The sequence below is a fragment of the Hyperolius riggenbachi genome, chromosome 3 (genome assembly GCF_040937935.1).
Source record: "Hyperolius riggenbachi isolate aHypRig1 chromosome 3, aHypRig1.pri, whole genome shotgun sequence".
Classification (NCBI taxonomy): Eukaryota; Metazoa; Chordata; class Amphibia; order Anura; family Hyperoliidae; genus Hyperolius; species Hyperolius riggenbachi.
The window spans coordinates 455,553,139-455,574,805 of NC_090648.1; the positions used below are offsets into that span (position 1 = coordinate 455,553,139).

The following is a 21,667-nucleotide window of genomic DNA, read 5'->3' on the forward strand; positions in this document are numbered from 1 at the left end:
TGCAGCCCTGCCTCTCAGGGCATCTATCAGCGGCGCATCGCCGCCTCTCCCCCGCCCCTCTCAGCGAAGGAAGACTGAGAGGGTCGGGGGAGAGGCGGAGATAGATACGCGCTGACAGTGGCGTAGCTAAGGAGCTGTGGGCCCCGATGCAAGTTTTACATTGGGGCCCCCCAAGCACTCTATACATAACAATTGATATGGCGCACCAAAACCTGCCAATGGCAACAACAGTGTCAGAGGTGTAAGAAGGGGATGGGGAATAGCTTATTAAAGATTACCACTATTCAAAGTATCTATAGAAGTGATTATTATGAGCACAGGACCAATAGAGAGCTAATACTGTAGTTGAGAGGGCCCTTCGGGGCCCCTTTGGCCCAAGGGCCCCGATGCGGTCGCTACCTCTGCACCCCCTATTGCTACGCCCCTGCGCGCTGACAGACGCGCAAGAGGCAGGGCTGCGGCGGTTAGCCCTGCCTCAATCCGGAAGAGGGGATGCGCTGCTCGGAGGGGATTTCGGGGGGTAAGGGACCCCCGTTTAGCCGAGGGATAGCGGCGTTTTAGCAGGGGCACACACGCCCCTGCTGCCTATGAGGTCTGAAGCGAGATTTATTCTCGCTTTAGACTCTCTTTAAAGTGTACCTGAGACAGGGAGGGGGGAATTATACATACAGTACCCGGGGCTTCTTCCAGCCCCCTCCTGGCTTATCATTCCCTTGCCGTCTAACTCCTGAATCTTCTGTGTCTGGCCCCAAAAAGTCCTCCATTCGGGGCCAATTGACACTGGTGCAGTCTAGCCGTGTCGCGCTGGTGTAGCTAGGAGCGTTCTGCACCTGCACAGTAGTATTGGGAAGGCTCGCGTGGCCTGGCTGCTCATGCGCAGTATGCAACGGACTGCAGGACATTCCATTCTGGGGCATATTACAGAAGATCTGAGAGGTGGGGGAGGATGGGGAGGGATCGATAAGCCTGGAGGGGGCTGGAGAAAGCCCCAGGTATGTATCATTTTTCTCTCCAATGGCATCTCAGGTTCTCTTTAATAACAACATCAGGAGGGTCTCAAATGGATGCTAGCTAAGATAAGACAAATAGATAAACATATGTTTGCTTGCTATCACTAATGAAACAAAGCAAGTGAATATTTCTCTGTTTATTCCATAGGAATGAAAGGTTTTCAAGATCTCCATTTAATTTTCTCTCAGGAGAGTTCTTTTATTACATCTCCACCTCTTTCCTGTAATTCGTTGCATCCCCTGTATTTTCACACACACTGGCTTATGTGCAGTGGCGTAGCAATAGAGGGTGCAGAGGTAGCGACCGCATCGGGGCCCTTGGGCTAGAAGGGCCCGCCCATCAAACACAGTATTAGCTCTTTATTGGTCCTGTGCTGATAATATTCACTTCTGTAGTTGATTTGAATAGTAGTGATCATTAGCACACTGTTCCCCATCCCCTTCTTGCACCTCTGACACTGTAGTTGTCCTTGATTGTTTTTTGTGTGTTGCATCATCTGTTATCTATATCATGCTTGGGGGGCCCCAATGCTAAACTTGCATCGGGGCCCACAGCTTCTAAGTTACGCCACTGCTTATGTGCATGTTTTAGCATAGCTCAACGGTCCCTCTTTTGGAGGGACAGTACCTCTTTGGGAGCCCTGACCCTCTGTTCCTCTTTCCTCCTCATTTGTCCCTCTTAGGACTTTGTCCCTCTTTCTTATGTAAATATATGTATTTCTCTACTGAAAAACGTGTTTGATTGACTCTAAACTTTATTCCTATTGTTTAAATTGATATATTTCTTATTTTCAAATGTTAATATGAAAGAAAATGAACGAGGACCGAAAGGACCAGTGTGGTTTGAACATATTTTTCCTATGAAATCTTTATTGTACGCGTGACTGGGGGGTGTTGGGGGAATGATTAACTACTAGCCGACCCCGTCACGCCGATGGGCGTGGCCGCGGCGGCTGCCCCAGGACCGCCTAACGCCGATCGACGTAAAGTCCTGGGGCTCTGTTTTGCAGGAGATCGCGCAGGAGATCTCCTGCTTCGTGGGCGGAGCGGAGCTCCACCTTCAGTCTCCGAGCGGCGATTGCCGCTCGGGAGACTGTTAGACGGCGTAACCGCCATCTAATTACATGTACAGTGCTGCGATCTGCAGCAGCGCTGTACTGGGGACAGCCCTGTGACGAAGTATTAAAAAAAAAACACTTATTTTTATAAAAAAAACCGCACAAGGCATGGAAGTTACAGCTTCTGTCTTGTCGGTAGCTTGTCGGGTATATAGCAAACATCACTGATAAACAAATTACAGCCATAAAAGTTTTCCTGGCAGAATACAACTTCTGACTGCAGGGAGAGATAGAAAAAGGTCAATCGTTTATGTATTTTCACTCAGGGACACTTAATAGACTGCCATTGAGCAGAGACAATAAAACATTTAATTGTTTATTTTCGCCTCGGGTTCACTTTAACCTGTCCTAACTTTTACTACATACACTTTATATCGCGCTACAACTTTAAGCACAGTCCTTGCTGCAAAATATAGGGTCAAATGTCCATTCCCATATACTTTTCCAAGCTTTACACGTGGGCCATCAAAAGCATTGTTAGGATCTTGGAAGTTTCAGGCACTGAAGACGATCATAGTATGCTTTAGTAAAGCTGCTATCTGGATGATACGGAGGAATAACCACAGGCTCAGCATAGGACATCACACTCAATGAACTTAGGCCCGGCAGTAAGGAAGAACTTTATTCCAATGGTAAACATTCATCAGCGTAACTTCAAAAGGCAAAATACATGCAGTAATGAGACCTTCTGTTCATTCTTCACATACAACCTTCACTCTATACAGCAACTCCACAATAGTCCAACATCTCAGTACACTTAAGGTGGCCATACATCTAGTGATCTCTCTTTGAATCAGACAGATTCCCAAACGCTTTCAGCATGAAATCTTTTGGCAATCAGCCTTGTGAAGTCGCCTTGTTGTCCTCGACTCCCCATCACTGTCCCCCTAGTCTAAATGTACCCCCCATGCTCCTGCATTAAATACGTTACCTTTCCGCCACTCCTCTTCCAGGTTCGCGACCCACGTGGTTGCCGGCGCATGCATGTGGTCGTCGACGCAACAACACGGGGCAAGAACCCGGAAGAGCCTGGAGGAGGAGTCAGGCGGGCAACGAAGAGGTAAAGTATTATTGAAGGGGCTCGGGAAGGGGGGGACCGGTTACAATAGAGGGGGGGCAACGGCTGGGGGCTTCCGTCACATTTGCTGTTTGCGATTATCGCAGGCTGTTACCGCTACACATCTGATCAAGCATGTCGGCCCGACATCTTGCAGCATGTCCGAACAATACATAGTCGATCGGGTATGCTTTTAGCGGCACCGATTTTCATTGGGTTCAATAAGAATTATGAAATCGGTTGGTCAGTCGGCCGCCAAATCGGTATATGTATGGACACCTTTAGTCATGGCCTCGCTGTGGGAAACTGACACCTTCCTCTGATGGCAGATGACCTTCCAGTGGAGCGCTTGGTACCGGGCTGTCAGGCAGGGATCCCAGGTACCCAGCTGTCCTAATATTCATCATGATAGGGGTACTTTGGAGACTCCTTCCAACTAAAAAGAGAGAGAAAGAAGTACATTTACATTTCATTTCTGTAAAATCTGTAAACTAAATGATTGACAAAACAAGAAAAGTTTCTTAAATGTATTTGCAATTCAGCCCTAAGCTTGCAGAATATGATGAAACTAGTGACCTAAGCCTGTTTAAAAACAGGCTCTAGGTCTGTCACCGCAGCTACAGCGCGCACCCACCTGCCCTGCATCCTGTCCAAACAGCTGTGTCAGTGCAATACGTGCGCAGCAGCGCAAAAGTACTGACACAGGGACATGGGACGCAGGGACACTTGCATTTTATTAGCTAGGATGATTAGATTCTTACAGCTATTGCACTCCAAAATCAGGAGAAAATAATACTTTGTGTCTCCTTCTCTCCAAATATTTTTAAAAGTTCATTCATTATTATTTTAAGTGTATTGTCAGGCATCCACCCCTTTCCTAGATAAACACGTACTAATATTTATTCTAAATAAACACTATATAAACCGTATATGTAGTAAAAAAAAACAAAACATTAACGGGGATCGGCTGATGCTGTGTAAATGTCGTTTCTGGTTGCTTGAGAGCAGGGGCGTAGCTAAGGCGCTTTGGGCCCCGATGCAAGTTTTACAATGGGGCCCCCCAAGCACTCTATACATAACAATTGATATGACGCACCAAAACCTGCCAATGGCAACTACAGTGTCAGAGGTGCAAGAAGGGGATGGGGAACAACTTGTTAATGATTACCACTATTCAAAGTATCTATAGAAGTGATTTTAGTAGGGGCTCAAGGGCCCCGATGCGGTCGCTACCTCTGCACCCCCTATTGCTACGCCCCTGCTTGAGAGTCAATGTTAAAAATATGCCTTGCTAAAAAAAACAGTCCTATACCCCACACTGTATGCTTACCATGTAATACTTACTCAGTGTTCACCAAAAATCCACGTAAACTGGCAGAGGTTCTTCCAAAATACAGATAATATATAACATACACATAATCTGGCAGCAGTTCCCAAAAATACATTTAATCTGACAGCAGTGATTCCCCAAAAATAGATAGCCCCAGGTCTATAGGTGTCCCCAGAATAGGTGGCCAGGGGTATAGATGTCCCCAGAACAGGTAGCCAGGGGTATATGTGCCCAGTATATGTAGGCAGGGGTACAGGGCCGGTTCTAGACTGGCACATATGAGAGGGCAGCCAAATGGGTAGGGGGCAACATGCACGAGGAAATTTGGCGACTGTGGGCATGGCAAGTAAATGCACATAATGAGAGACAGCGTTTCACCAGTAAATGCACATTAGAGACAGCCTTTCACCAGTAAATGCATGTAATGACAGACAGCTTTTCACCAGTAAATGCACGTAATGAGAGACAGCTTTTCACCAGTAAATGCACGTAATGAGAGACAGCTTTTCACCAGTAAATGCACGTAATGAGAGACCGCTTTTCACCAGTAAATGCACGTAATGAGAGACAGCTTTTCACCAGTAAATGCACGTAATAAGAGATAGCTTTTCACCAGTAAATGCACATAATAAGAGACAGCTTTTCACCAGTATATGCACATAATAAGAGACAGCTTTTCACCAGTAAATGCACATAATAAGAGACAGCTTTTCACCAGTAAATGCACATAATGGCAAACAGCCAGCATCCTCAGTATATGTAGCCAGGGATATATGTGCGCAGTATATGTAGCCAGAGGTATATGTCCCCAGTATATGTAGGCAGGGGTATATGTGCCCAGTATATGTAGCCAGGGGTATATGTGCCCAGTATATGTAGCCACAGGTATATGTCCCAGTATATGTAGTCAGGGTTATATGTGCTCAGTATATGCAGCCAGAGGTATATGTGCCCACAATAGGTAGCCAGGGGGTGTATGTGCCCAGTATATGTAGCCAGGGTTATATGTCCCCAGTATATGTAGGCAGAGGTATATGTGCCCAGTATATGTAGCCAGAGGTATATGTCCCCAGTATATGTAGCCAGGGGTATATGTAGGTGATAGGTGATATTTGGTGATACCATTTGGCACATGTAGTAGTTCCTTCCCCCCTTCACAGAATTGGATATACTAGTATATATAAACATATATATATATACACATATCTATTTTCATTTTATTTTTTATTTTATTTATTTTTTCCTTTATTTATTTATTTATTTTCTTCTACCATGTATTTATTTTGTATCTATTTACAGTATATCTATTAGTATATTTTGATTTAACTGAGTTACATTTAGAACTTTTTATTTTTTAGGTCAAGATGGGTACTTGCTATAACATGTAGCCATGTATATAAATGTAGCAGTGAGAGCGATGACAGACTCGCGCATCGAAGTGTTTACATGGTGACGCAACACAGCAGCTATTGCGAGCCATTGGCCGCATGCCGCTGTGTTTACTTCCTGGTCTCCTCTCATTGGATACGCCGGCGTCTCCGAGTAACACCTAGTGACGAGAGTCTGCGGGCGGGTCCCGCAGCACTCGTCATGAAGTGTCGGCCTGACGCGTCATGGTTGCGCATGCGTGCGGCCATGGACGCGTCATCACGCCAGTCCTCTGTCAGGTCTGCAATTGCAGCCAGGCAGGGGCATCGGTGAGGGCTGACACTTAGGAGATGCGGACGTTGTCGAAGGTTGGTGTGTATGGGAGTGGGAGGGATTCACATTTGAATGCACCAATGGTTAAAGGATAATGCAGTTCCCCATCAGGTCCGCTATATACAAGGACCATTATGATTGGTGGTAACAAAACTTGAAGTTTATTGGTTGGGTGCACTCCATGGATAGTATATAAGGATGTTTACTGTTGTTTAAATGTACTTCACTCGCAGCAAGAGCTTGAAAAAGAGGTTATCCTCGAAACGTCGCTATATGTTTGCTGTGATGAATTGACAATAAAAGAGCATGAAAATCACGTTGGATGGTGCCGGCCTCTTTGCATTTACAGTTTGAATCGTCTGGAGTACTGCTGGACTGAGCCTTGGCACATCCCATACTGGCAACCAAAGGTGTGCATCACAATTACTTACAATCACAAAGGGTTAAATGAAATAAAAACGCAACAACGAGAAAAGTCCTTTAATGTTCTAAATTAACCACAAATACTTACCTGTACCTTTAAGAAAAAAACTCCACGCCAATTAGATCCCACGACAGTATCCTCCATCTTGCGACCTTCTGATACATCTTGATTGAAGATCTCCGCCGCCCCGACGCCACACACGCCGCCCCCGCCGCACTGCTCTCAGCTATACTAAGTATAGCTGAGAGTGCGTCTGTATAGGCGCATTACCGCTAACTCCGGCTGCCCTCCCTGCCTCCCCCCACCTGTCACCCTCACCCATGCTGGCATCCAATGCACCCATGGGTGCCAGCATGGGTGAGGGTGACAGGTGTGAGAGAGGCAGGGAGGGCAGCGGGAGTTAGCGGTAATGCGTCTGTATAGACGCACTCTCAGCTATACTTAGTATAGCTGAGAACAAAAAGCATCTTTAAACTTTGGCTCTAAGGCTCCCCATTGGTTACTTATCGATCAATGGGGATCCTCCTGATCCCCATTGGTCTGTTAAGGAACCAATGGGGACTATTGGAGCTAAAATTTAAAGATGCTTTTTGCTCTTAGCTATACTAAGTATAGCTGAGAGCAGTTTGTGTGTGGCGTCGGGGCGGCAGAGATCTTCAATCAACATGTATCAGAAGGTCGCAACATAGAGGATACTGTCTGTGGGACCTAATTGACGTGGGATTTTTTTTCTTAAAGGTACAGGTAAGTATTTGTGGTCAATTTAGAATATTAAAGGACTTTTCTTGTGGTTGCGTTTTTATTTCATTTAACCCTTTGTGGAAATGGGTAAGGGGTACTTTGTACCCCTATACTCATTTCTCCTGGGAGGGGGGTGGGCATCTGGGGGTCCCAGATGCCACCATGAACTCCCCCCCAGGGAGTCTTCGCCCCCACCTCCTCCTGGGGCACCGGAGGTAGGGAAGAGCCCCTTGTCCATGGATTGGACAAGGGCTCCGGGGGGGGGGGAGGGAAAGGCTTGGCCGCCCCTCCCCACCCCCCCCCCCGGAGCCCCCCTATACCATGGACCATGCGGGCTGGTATAGCTCAGGGTGCGAAGCCCCAGGCGGCTGGGGCTCCACATTCTGGCTATCCCAGCCTGCATGGGAGACAAGGGGTTACAGAGGCTCGGGAGGGGGGATTTTTTTTCAAAAAATTTCCCACACTCAGAACATAACCTAAAAATTTTAATTAAAAAAAAAATAAAAATAAAAAATTTCAATTTTTTTTTAAATATTGTTTCCCAGTATCTGTTTAAAATATCCTGCAAATTTGGTGTTGCTAGGATTTAAGGGGACTTTGCTATTAACTGCTAAAGTCGGCGGGAATTGTTTCCGCAGAAATGTCATTGTGATTTAAATAGATAATTTTTCTCTTTGAAGATTTAAAATCGATTTTCTCAAAAACTATAAGGTCTTTTTGAAAAAATGTTTTTTCTTCTTGTTCCCACTGTTCTTCTTAACATTTCCCTACACATTTGGTGTTTCTGGCATTTAAAGGGGCTTTGCTATTAACCGCTAAAATCGGCGGGCGTTTAATTTTCCCACGGTCAGAAGGAGAATATTAAAAATCTATTTTCTCAAAAATTATAAGGTCTTTTTGAAAAAAAAAAAAAATTCTCTTGTTCACAATTTTTTTCTTAACATTCCCTGCAAATTTGGTGTTTTTAGCGTTTAAGGGGCCTTTGCTATTAAACATTAAAGCCAGCGGGCAGATATTTTCCAAACGGTAGCAAAGCAGGCGTTAAAACGATAAATATCGTTCAGGCAGGACAAAAAAAGAAGTTTTAAAACGATAAATTTCGTTCAAAAGGTCGGCGCCATTTTTTAACCTTTTAAAACGATAAATATCGTTTAATAATGTAAGTGAATGGGGCATTTTTATCTAACGGTGCTGGGCGCCATTTTTCACTGACCCGTAATAGAGGCATCAGTGTGCTGATGCGGAACATGCAATCACCATCCTTGAGACATTCTGAAGTCAACACCCGCAGAGCATAGAGAGCTGGATGCGCAGTGACATCAGTGCAGCTGCAGGATGGTGAGTATTCTAGGCAGAAAAAGGGAGAGTTAAAGCGGAACTGTGAATATATTAAAAGGAAAAAAAAAAAAGTTTTTCACTTACCTGGGGCTTCTGCCAGCCCATTGCAGCCTTCCTGTCCCATGCAATCATCCGTTCTCCAGTTTTGTTACCGTCGACACGGCAACTGGAACGTGGAGAAAGATATGTGTGGCTCGGGGCGCGCAGGCGCAGTTGCCGTCAACTTAGAAGTCGACAGTATGACAGCAATGAAACTAGCTGTCGGTGGGAGAACGGAGGCGTACGTGAGATATTGGCGCGGGAGACTTGGGCGCAGCATACAGCCGGTATATGGCTGATCCTGCTGCTGCACAAGTTCCCGGCCGTGTTAAATACTATCCCCCCTCCGGGCCGCCATGGATTGTGGGGAATTAAATAATTCGGCTCCCAGCAATTGCTGAAAGGCAAATTATTGTGTTATAAAAGTAACTTCAGCGCCATCTTCCAACGGCGCCAAAGTTACTCCCTGTGCACTGCTATAGCCGTAATTTCTATTACGACCTATGGTGGCGCCGGCTGCGCCCAAGTCTCCAGCGCTGGATTTACCGTGTTCGGAATGGAGGATCGTGGAGGACCGGCACGGGACAGAAAGGCTGCAAGGGACTGGCAGAAGCCCCAGGTAAGTGAAACACTTTGTTTTTTTTAATATTGAGTTCCACTTTAATGGCCAGGTCAACCAGGAAACAGGGCAGCCAGCACGGGACACTTGTGGTGCAAAAGAGAACCCACTTTTACATCGGGGGTTTATTGAAGGGCATAGATTAGGACACGCAAAGTTCTGTGCCTATAGGTTCCCTGACATGCACATATAAAATATATACATATAGGATAGGTACTGTTTACTTTTGACCAGAGCCAAAGAACCACAATATGTAATCCATCAGCTTTTTGAATTAGGCCCCATACATTTTATAAACTGCAGCATAATTGATTGCCGATTTCCCTACACACCTGTCAATACTCAGATACCGCATGTCGTTATTCACTCCATCCAGCCTTTTCATATCCTCCGCACTCAGTTCAAAGCCAAAAACCTACAAGAGCACAAACAAGAAAAACAAATTCAGTCACCATGGTCTCAAGCTGAGCAACCATGTTCAACTTTACTTGGGAAATATTTGCACCCTGTAAATAGATGGTTGTAATATTTGCACATACCGTATTTTTCGGAATATAAGACGCTTCAGACTATAAGATGCACCTGGGTTTAGAGGGCAAAAATCAAGGGGAAAAATGCTAAACCTGGTGTGTCTATAGTGCAGGAGCGCAGAAGGTTATTATCTAAAACAAAACCTCATTGGATAATACAGTAAAAAAAGACCAATCAAGAGTTTGTTCCTCTGATATGTTCCATTGAGTATGTATCGATATGAAAATCAAGGTGAGGCAGCCTAGGACTCTATATAAACTATTGTTTTCTCACCTATAATTGCTAAATTTAATGAGAACAATTTCTGATAATAAATATGCCACTTCATTTCAGCCAAACTTAAAAAAGAATCGACTCATGTCTGTTTCAATAAATGTTATTAAGAACAAAAGGGTAACATTGAAATACAGGCAGGGTACCATAGCGTAGAAGAAGTACCCATATATGACATATTGGAGCTCATATACCATAACAAGAGTAAGTGTGAAAGGCAAATTAAAAAACTATTTCATATCAACATTGAGTTACACCATTATAGATGAATCTTCAAAGTAAAATGTGGAACATGCAAACAAAATGAGAAATCTCAGAACAAATGACTGAGTACCCACCTGCCACCCCAGTCATGTCTAACATCCCGAAAACTTAATCAAAGACAAACCGAGGGCTTATCCACAACTAGATCATCCTCATAGAAGAGATGTTAGCATGGGGAATGCAAGTTACATCATACAGAGAGAACCATCACTGACTTATATTCAGGAGAATCCTGAAACTCATACCACACAGCCCACACACGAGTATCGACTTATTTCAGAGACTACAGTTATACTGTAGAGCCTATCTCAGGTTTCCCTAAGAAAATCAAACCACCACTATGGCCTCAATTCACTAAAGGTGCGTACACACGTCAGATAAAAGTCTTTGGAAAATGAAAGATCACAGACCAATTTTACCCCCTTCCATGTAGTTTGAGAGCCATACTCTACACAGTCTATTCTATGGAGCTGAACTCCCCATCAGATAAAAATCTTTGCAAGATGCTGAACACAAAGATGATGTACACATTCAAAAGATCAGTATCTGCAAAAGATCTGTTCCTGCAAAAGATCCATTCCTGCAAAATGCCTTTATAGTCTATGACATCTGCAGATCCTCATAAACACCTTGTTTAACGGACATTCATCTGCAGATCAGACAATTATCTGCCGATCTGAAGATCCAACCTGGTGGATCTGATCTACAGATAATTGTCCGTTAAACAAGGTGTGTATGAGATCTGCAGATGTCATAGACTATGAATGCATTTTGCAGGAATGGATCTTTTGCAGGAACAGATCTTTTGCAGATACTGATCTGTTGCATGTGTGCAGCATCTGTGTGTGCAGCATCTTGCAAAGCTTTCTGTCTGATGGGGAGTTCAGCTCCATAGAATAGACTGTGTAGGCATGGCTCTCATACTACATGAAAGGGGGTAAAATTAGTCTGTGATCTTTCATTTTCCAAAGATTTTTATCTGACGTGTGTACCCACCTTTAGCATTACTGCATTCAGTAATGCTGAAAACAGCTGATTTTACGAAACACTTTCCCAAATTCCAATTTACTCAACCTATTACTGCACAGAAAACTAGAATTCGGTAAATCAAGGAAAAGTGTTCGATATTTTTCTCCAGCTCTTACCAGGCAATAACTCACTCTCTCCATGCTCTCTCCATGTGTAAGTTACATTGACAGACAGCCAATAGAGAGAGCCAGGTAGCCAATAGGGAAAGCCACACTGCCCTGCTTCTCATCCTGATTTGATCCAACGTGGTAGAAGGCAGGACTTCACTGTAGCAGATCAGAGGAAGGTGACATTTTATGTGGCTTTTCTGCATCCCTTTAGATGTGAAAATCGTTATACTGTTATAGAGAAGAGCTCCCCTGGTGGCTGCAGCACATCTAAAGGGATGTTGGAGATGCACTAGACAGAAAACCCCGACTAATACACACAGCTTCCTGCCTCACTGCTGACCTGCTACATGGCTGGTACGTAACACTTACCGAGCAGGGCTTAGTGAATTGAAGCATGTTTGTACCAAACTTCTGCCTCATACAGAAAATCTTTAATGAATTTGGAAAAAAAGTGTACAATACCAAATGCGTTATTTTACTGACCTAAATGATTTTAAAAAACTGCCTTAAAGTGAACCACAGACGAAGCACCCTCATGTATTTTACCATATATATCAGTGAGGACATTAGAGAAAGCACCTACCCCGCTCTCTGTCTTATCCTTCACTGCTCAGCCTGCTTGTTATCAGCCCTGATAAAATCTCCGACTGAGCATCCAGTCTGGCTTTGCTCAGGAATCATTATAGCTGAGTCATTATAGCAGAGCCAGAAGGGGGCAGGCTTGGGCTTGAAAAGACATCAGAGAAGACAGACTCAGCAATAATGATTCCTGAGCAAAGCCAAACTGAATGCTCAGTCAGGGATTTTATCAGGGCTGATTAGAAGCAGACTGAGCAGTGGAGGATGAAACAGAGAGCAGGGTAGGTGTTTTCTCTAATGTTCCCATTGATATAAATGGTAAAATACATGAGGGTGCTTTGTCTCTGGTTCACTTTAGGTGAATTGAGACCTATATGTTGCATGTATTTTATCAAGCTGCATTACACGAGCTATCTATGATTTCTCTGGTCTCTCCTCTGATATCGCTAAGTCACTACAATAGCTGTCTTGCTGGCTGTCAGCTGATAGTGAGATGGGAGCTGCTATATGTACATGTCAGCATTAGTGATGATCAAAGATATGCAAATTCTTCCAAGTTGATGCAAATGTATGCACATTTTTATGCAAATATATGCAGCTTCAAAATGGACCAATCAGTTTAAACCTGGGTTTAAATTGATTGGTCCATTTTCAAACTGCATACATTTGCATAAAAATGTGCATAATTTCAGAAGAATTTGCATATCATTGATCGTTCCTAGTCAGCATTCCAATGTATGTATTGATCTCTCCTCCCTGTGGAATATAGGTGTCACTCAGTGAGAGCCTATGAGGTAAACACGGGAGTGGAGAACTCTTGAGTATCTTTTACGTTAAAGGGACTCCGAGCTCAGAAAAAAAAGGAAAGTTGTACTCACCAGGGGCTTTTTCCAGCCCAGTGCTGGTCGGGAGGTCCCACGCCGGCGTCCTGGCTCCTCTCCTTCTCCCCGCTCCGGAATGGCTGGCAGGCCGCAGCCCGGGCGACACTCTCCCGAGTGTCGGGCTGCTTCTTCCGCATATGACGCAGATTACGTCACACGCCGGCCGCCTCGCGTCATCACGGCGGCCGGCGTGAAAGTACTGCGCATGCGCGAACAAAGCGCGCATGCGCAGTACTTTCACGCCGGCCGCCGTGATGACGCGAGGCGGCCGGCGTGTGACGTAATCCGCGTCATATGCGGAAGAAGCAGCACACTCGGGTGGCTGGCAGGCCGCAGCCCGGGCGACACTCTTCCGAGTGTCGGGCTGCTTCTTCCGCATATGACGCGGATTACGTCACACGCCGGCCGCCTCGCGTCATCACGGCGGCCGGCGTGAAAGTACTGCGCATGCGCGCTTTGTTCGCGCATGCGCAGTACTTTCACGCCGGCCGCCGAGATGACGCGAGGCGGCCGGCGTGTGACGTAATCTGCGTCATATGCGGAAGAAGCAGCCCGACACTCGGGAGAGTGTCGCCCGGGCTGCGGCCTGCCAGCCATTCCGGAGCGGGGAGAAGGAGAGGAGCCAGGACGCCGGCGTGGGACCTCCCGACCAGCACTGGGCTGGAAAAAGCCCCTGGTGAGTACAACTTTCCTTTTTTTTCTGAGCTCGGAGTCCCTTTAAGCCATATACTGTTGCCATGGTTCCCAGACAGTTTCCTAAACAACTGCAACAGCTGCAGATTGAAGCTGAAAGATAATATTTAGTGTCATAGAGTTACCAATATATATATACTTAGGATATAATTTTGTATTAACCACTTAAGCCCGAAGGGTTGTTTATTTTTTGCATCTTAGCGACTTTCACCTCCCATTCATTTGCCAATAACTTTATCACTACTCATCACAATGAATTGATCTATATCTTGTTTTTTACACCACCAATTAGGCTTTCTTTGGTTGATACATTTTGCTAAGAATGAATTTATTCTAAATCCATTTTAACAAGAATATTAAGAAAGAAATGGAAAAAATCATTATTTCTCAGCTTTTGGCCATTATAGTTTGAAATGAATACATGCTACCGTAATTAAAACCCACATATTTTATTTGCCCATTTGTCCCGCTTATTACTCTATTTAAATTATGTCCCTATCACAATGTATGGCACCGATATTTTATTTGGAAATAAAGGTGCATTTTTTCAATTTGCGTCCCATCACTATTTACAAGCCCATAATAAAAAAAATGTATTAATATACTCCTTTGACATGCATATTTAAAAAGTTCAGACCCTTCCTTAAGTAACTATTTATGGTTTTTGGTTTTTTTTATTGTAATTTTTTTTTTTATTAAAATTTATTTGGGTATTTTTTGATGTGGGAGGTAAAGGACAACTGAAGATAGAGGTATATGGAGGCTGCCATGTTTATTTCCTTTTAAGCAATACCAGTTGCCTGGCAGCCCTGCTGATCCTCTGCCTCTAATACTATTAGCCATAGCCCCTGAACAAGCATGCAGCAGATCAGGTGTTTCTGACTTTAAAGTCAGATCTGACAAGACTAGCTGCATGCTTGTTTCTGGTGTTATTCAGATACTACCAGGGGTCTAGTCCTGGGAAAAGAGGTGAGTGGACTCACCCCAACCACGACCACCCCAACCCCCCCCCCCCCCTCCCCAGCAGCCCCCCCCCCCACCCCCCCCAACTAAAAAAAAATAGATACAGATGCACTAGGCTAGAGCCTTCATTTTACATGGAAAACATCACAACACGCTCCATTCCCTGGCACTGGCAGTCACAAACATTGCCTTTCTGGGAGAAATCCTTGTTTTTCAGCAGTGGGGTAGCTAAGGAGCTATGGGCCCCAATGCAAGTTTTACATTGGGGCCCCCCAAGCACTCTATACATAACAATTGCTACGGCGCACCAAATCCTGCCAATGGCAAATACAGTGTCAGAGGTGCAAGAAGGGGATGGGGAACAGTTTTTAATGATTACCACTAATCAAAGTATCTATAGAAGTGACAATTATGAGCACAGGACCAATAGAGAACTAATGCTGTAGTTGAGGGAGGGCCCTTCGGGGCCCCTCTAGCCCAAGGGCCCTGATGCGGTCACTACCTCTGCACCCCCTATTGCTACGCCCCTGTTTTTCAGTACAGATTTCTTTTTTTACAGACTTCTTTTCTCATTAGCTGACTGCTGAGTGTCCAGTTATCAGTGTGTTGGGATCAGATAAAAGGGCAGCTCAGGGCTTGCAGGAGACACACTCAGCTAGGTAACAGGGCTGCCAGCCTGATCCAGCTGGGGGAGGAACGGACTGAGAAGGAGAGGTGATGTGATTTGTGACTGAAGAGCCCTGCAAAGCAGACAAGCAATACACAGCATTGCAGACAGCCTGTCACTGAGCCTGCCCTGCACTGCTTTCTCTTCAATGCTCTGCTTCCGAACTACAAGTAAAGTGCAGAGCCCTGCAGCCAGCTCTCCTCAGCCCATATCCCCCTCCTCCCAGCTGGGTCAGGCAGCTCCTTTTCCTTCCCATCTCCCTGGCAGCCTTACTACGGGGTTAGTCCCGCCCCCTAACCCCTACAGGACCTATCAGTATAAATTTCTAGACCTGCCCCCTCCAAAGTGCTTTTTTTTCCCGTCCTACCTACAGGACTATCACCTAAACATAATATTTCTTTTCTTTATTTTATGTACAACGTTTTTATTTTTGCCTACCTGGCTGTGTTAAAGCAGCTTCCGTGCAGTCAGCCTCGCTGCACGATGCCTCCGCTGTTTGGTTTTAAACAAACCTAGGAGGCAGGATTCCCCTCTTTTTCGCCTGATCTTTCTGGGGATGTATTGGCTGAGAGGGAGCGGAGGGCGCTGTAAACCGACGCGAAAACGAGCGGGCGGCAGTGAAGGTCGGCGTGCGACTCAGCATGGAGTGCATACAACTTCCAGTTTCCGCTTTCCGGCACAGGAGGACTTCCGGATCAGTGCAGCGTTCTGTTCAAAAGCGGCAGAGCGCACAGACATGGCGCAGCCTGTTGGAGAGGCACTGGCAGTCGGATTGTTCCGGATTACAACCTCTGAAGCTGCTTCACGACCATCCCTGCTCAGAGCAGGTAGGTGAAACTCGTGTATTTGCTCTGAAGAGGGTTTTCTCTTACTGTGACCCCAGTATTATGTCTGATGGCCTAAAATGCAGGATTCTCTCTTGCAGGACCAGACAATTGCTCAGCCACAGATCAAGCAAATTCCACATCTATTAAGGTACAGCTACTTTTTGTGTTCATGCAACTACCTACATATGGCAGTTCACTTGTCACGCTCCTCACTGCATATCTCCTTTCTTTTAGCTTTTGCTGAAAGACTATGGAAGGTGCTGCTGCCGCCCGCGAAACAGATCAGGCACACGACGATAGGTGGGCACGGTTTTTATTTTGTATTTTTTTGGCAAACTACACCTATATAATTTTAGGTTAACGAGGCACAGGAAAATAACAGAAATATTTATTTCTGTTCTTCTCTTACACAGCCATGCACAGTTGGGAGAAGGTTCTTCCACACACAAAAGAGATTCATCCTCACGGTCTAGCAGATCAGCAAAATCACAGCCCAATAAGAGATCTAAGTCTGAAGCCCGGCCAGGGAAGACCAAGCCTTGCTGGGTGTGCAGAGAAATTTGTATGCCAGGGAAACTTGTATGCGCAGACTGCTTCTATTCCATTCCCATGGAGGAAGAACCTCTGCAGGACTTGCCCTCATTAGTGCGGGACATCGTCCAGCAATCCTTGGCGGAACAGTTCGCTTCTTATAGTGCACCGCAGGACACTAGGGGGGCTGAGAGTTCAGGCTATGATGTGCCGGAGGAGGCCGAGGGCATGGCGGTCGGCTTCGATTTTTCCCTGGTGGATCCCTTTGTAAAATCAGTAAGGGAGGCTATACAATGGGAGGAGCCGGAGGAACCACCTGCGAAGACAAGACGATACTACCCACACCTAAAGAGAAGGCCGTTATCCTTTCCCGTGATGGAAGAGGTTACGGAGTTGATTCAGGAGGAATGGGCGAAGGTGGACAGGAAAATGTCAATGTCCAATAAGTTTTCAAAGCTTTATCCGATGGAAGGGGAGATCATTACCCAATTAGACAACCCGCCAGCAGTGGACGCATCAGTAATTCGCTTAGCGAAGCACGTAACCTTGCCCCTGGAAGATGCTGTATCTTTTAGAGAACCCTTGGAGAGGAAAGTAGACTTTGACTTAAAGAAACTCTATTCTTCTGTTGGAGGCGCATGCAAACCCGCGATTGCCCTTACCTCAGTATCTCGGGCGATCAGGGCATGGACGGACAATCTAGATGGAGCAATCCAATCCAACGTGGATCGCAAGACGTTGTCGAACGCCCTAGAAGAATTTAGAATAGCCGCTGATTTTATCAGTGAAGCGGCATTTGATATAATTAGAGATAATACCAGAGGCATTATTCATGCAATTACAGCAAAGAGGGCAATGTGGCTGAGACCGTGGTCGGCTGACGCCAACTCGAAGACATCTTGGTGCAAGATACCTCTAGATGGCAAAAATTTATTCGGGCCTAAGATGGACACGGCCATTTCCCGAGTCACTGGAGGCAGGTCAGGTCTCCTTCCCCAGGATAGGAAGCAGAGGAGGTTTAAGCCTAATGAGAAAAGGTCCTTTCAAAATAGAACAGGGGACTTCCGGAATTCAAGACGAAACCAGTCCTTTCGCAAGAACTGGCAGGGAACTCAATCCTCTCTGGCGAGATTCAACAAGCAACGAAATTCCAACCCCAGTACCTCAACTGCCAAGTCATTCTGAATGTATGCCCGCCCATCTGGAGACTGTAGGGGGACGTCTCCAGAGATTTGTAGATCTATGGGCGGAGAAAATAGGAGACAATTGGGTCACAACTACCTTGGCATGGGGACACACATGGAAGTTCAAACAACATCCCCCAGAAACACGATTTATTGCTACAACGGTTCCAAGATCACCTCAGAAGGCAGAAATACTGTTCCAATATGTACAAGAATTGATTCAGAAAAGGGCAATTATACGGGTACCCTCAGCAGAGACGTTCAAAGGCCTTTATTCCCCCCTCTTTTTCGTGACGAAAAAAACAGGCCAGCTGAGACCTGTTCTAGACCTACGGCTACTGAACGACCACATTCTTCAGGACAAATTCAGGATGGAGTCGTTACAGTCAATAATACCAACGATACAATTGAACGACTGGTTGTTGTCGGTAGATCTTGCCGACGCATACTTGCATATCCCAATTCATCAAAAATTCCAAAAATATTTGAGGTTTGCTGTTCAGGATGTTCATTACCAATTTCAGGTTTTGCCGTTTGGCATTTGCACTGCTCCCAGGACTTTTACAAAGATCTTAGTCACGTTGATTGCTCTACTTCGACAGCAGAACCTCCACGTACACCACTATCTGGACGATATTCTGTTAGTAGCACCATCGAGGATCGAGCTATGTCAACACAGAGCGATTCTTCTACAGATGCTCAAACAGTTCGGCTGGTTAGTGAACTGGAGCAAGAGCCAGCTCCAACCAACACAAAGGTTAATATTCTTAGGAGCAGAGTTAGATACACTGGGGAATGCAGTGGCACTCCCGGAACAGAAGATAGCAGCAATTATATCAATGGTGAGGGACGTGGCTGGAGTAACATCACTAAGCACAAGACAGTGTTTACAGGTGTTAGGGAAATTTGCAGCAGTCATCCCCATGGTGAAGTGGGCGAGGTGGAACATGAGACACCTACAGAAGTCATTCCTAGAACAATGGACCGGACTGGACTACCAACAACAGATATTAATCCTGCCAGAAGTAAAGTTGAGCCTTACTTGGTGGTTACGCAGAGAAAATCTGACCAAACACCACCAACTGAGTGTGGATCCCTCGTTAGTGATAACTACGGACGCCAGCCTTTGGGGCTGGGGAGCACATATGCAACACGAGTATGCGCAAGACACATGGCACCAAAATGTAGCAGGAACCCCGGCCAACATACTAGAGATGAGGGCCGCATTCAAGGCACTCAAGTATTTTGCCAAAGCAGTCACGGGCAAGAGCGTGACACTACGAATGGACAACACTACGGCTGTAGCGTATGTACAAAATCAGGGAGGTACACACAGCCGGACACTTCTCAGGGAGCTGGAACCGATGATGTACTGGGCCCAGAAGCATCTACTTCACCTTCAAGCAGTGCATATACCGGGTGTGAAGAATCGGGTAGCAGATTGCCTCAGTCGTCAATGGATAGACAACAAGGAGTGGAGTCTCAAGGAGGAGATCTTTCAGATGATTTGCGAGACTTGGGGATCACCCCAGATCGATTTGATGGCCACCCCATTGAACACCAAGTGCCTCAATTTCTTTTCGAGGTACAGGTACCCGCAGGCGGCGGGATGGGACGCTCTCTCACTCCCATGGACTTTCCAGATGGCATACATCTTTCCCCCTATCCCACTAATACACAGGGTATTGAGGAAAATACAACAAGAACAGGCGGTGGTGATTATGGTGGCTCCTTATTGGACTCGCAGGCCATGGTTCCCGCTGCTCCAGAGGTTATCTACTGCACCTCCGATCACTCTGCCATGTGCAAAAGATTTACTGACACAGAATCAAATATTCCACCCGCATCCGCAGATTCTCAATTTAATGGCCTGGAGACTGAGAGGGGAAAACTACAGGAGTTAGGTTGTTCAACTGAGGTAATCGAGACTTTGCTAAAATCCAGAAAGCCCACTACTAATAATACATACCATAGAACATGGAAACGTTTTTTAGCGTTTCTGAGCGAAAAGGGCTTAAATCTCTCCATAGTACAGGTCAATAACGTCCTGGACTTCCTGCAGAAAGGCCTGGACATGGGACTCGGCCATAGCACTATTAGAACACAGATATCAGCAATATCAGCACTCACGCGCCGCAAATGGGCATTTGACCCGCTGATAATACAATTCATGCAAGCTGTGACCAAAATGAGACCACCCAGGAAAAGCTGGTACCCCCAATGGGATTTACCCCTGGTACTGAATGGTCTATCCAAATCACCCTTTGAACCTGCAAAGGACTGTTCTCTGTTTGACCTCACCATAAAAGTAGTATTCCTAACGGCGATCACCTCAGCTAGGAGGGTGTCGGAGTTGCAGGCGCTCAGCTGCGACCCTCCAAACACGCAATTTTTTCCAGATCGTATAACCTTAAGACCTATCGAGCAATTTATTCCTAAAGTAGCCACTCGGTTCCACTTCAACCAGGAATGGAATCTACCATCCTTCTCTGACAGCACGGCCGAATTTCCGGATGCATTAATATTCCAGTAATTCTGAGAGATTACATTAACGTACAAAGGACTTTCGTACCACTAGGAGATTATTCATAATCCCAGCAGGATACAGAAAGGGACAGCCGGCAACTACCAGAACGATAGCCTCATGGCTAGTGAGGGCTATCAAAACCGCATATAGAGCTATGGGTTTGACTCCTCCAGAGGAAGTCACGGCCCATTCCACTCGATCAATTGCCTCCGTATACCTCTTACTTCAGTTCCCCCTTAAATGTTAAAACATGTATTTATTTAATAAAAAGTAGATGTGGGTCTAGGTTTACTATTTGGCCACAAGGTGGCCACAGTCAAAAAGTCCTGGGAGCAATCGATCTCGCTCCCAGGAACAAGAATGAAGATGGAAAACCTTTTTTCACTTTGAAAAACTGCAGCCTCTTGTTTTTTGGGGGGGGGGGGGGTGACTTTGATCAATGAATGGGATCTATAATCCATTCATTGATCGCTGGGCTAACGGCCGGCGGCGGGAGCGCACGCAGCCCAACTGGTCGAGAATGTTCGTCCAGTTGGACTTAAGTGGTTAAAGTGAGTAACCTTTTCGTGTGTCACTAGTGCAGCCCTTGCATGTTTCATCCTCTTTGTACAGTTTTGTGGCACATTTTGGTGTCAAACAGACAAGGGCGTAGCAATAGCCATAGCAGATGCTCTGGGGCCCTGGAGTAGAGGGGGCCCAGGTGGTACTCGATGTATTCACCACCTTTCTTGTGTTCCTCCACCCTGTGATTTTATCTAAGTGCCCATGAACTCTATGCAGTATAGACCACATGAGAATGCAAATCTCCCAGTTAACTCATATCCAATGGCATAGAGGTAGGTGGCATTTCTAAAGAATACAAACATATTATGGCTCCATGAAAGTTTTGCTATTAGGCCCCATAATGTCTGGCTACTCCACTGCATACAGACCACTAACAGTCACCTGGAAGTTCTGTTTGATCCTCTCAGCTGTGAAGCTCTTTGCCAAGACGACAATCCCTCTCTGCAGCAGATATCGCATCGCCACCTGCGCAGCACTGCGGCCAACCTTCTTCGCTATTTGGTTAAGGACCGGATCTTCCAACACTTGTGGGGAGTTTTGGTCGATCCTTTAGAGGACAGAGTAGGAGGGAGGATTTTACTGATACTTAGACATGTTCTTTTCTATAGATACTTATCACAAATTTGGTTGTTATTTGGGTTCGGTTCACAAGGGGCCATAGTAAACA

General features: G+C 45.7%; 1 protein-coding gene across 1 annotated transcript in view; it reads right to left on the minus strand.

The window, feature by feature from the left end:
- Positions 1–2,736: 2,736 nt before the first annotated feature.
- The window catches only part of LOC137564255 (aldo-keto reductase family 1 member C1-like), a 43,270-nt gene continuing 24,339 nt past the window's right edge, over positions 2,737–21,667 (minus strand). Inside the window, exons 7-9 of the mRNA XM_068277905.1 lie at positions 21,382–21,547; positions 9,710–9,792; positions 2,737–3,621 (exon numbers count right to left, since the gene is read on the minus strand). Coding sequence (XP_068134006.1) covers positions 3,579–3,621; positions 9,710–9,792; positions 21,382–21,547 — 292 coding nt within the window. The 3' untranslated portion in view covers positions 2,737–3,578. The remainder of the gene's footprint in view (positions 3,622–9,709; positions 9,793–21,381; positions 21,548–21,667) is intronic.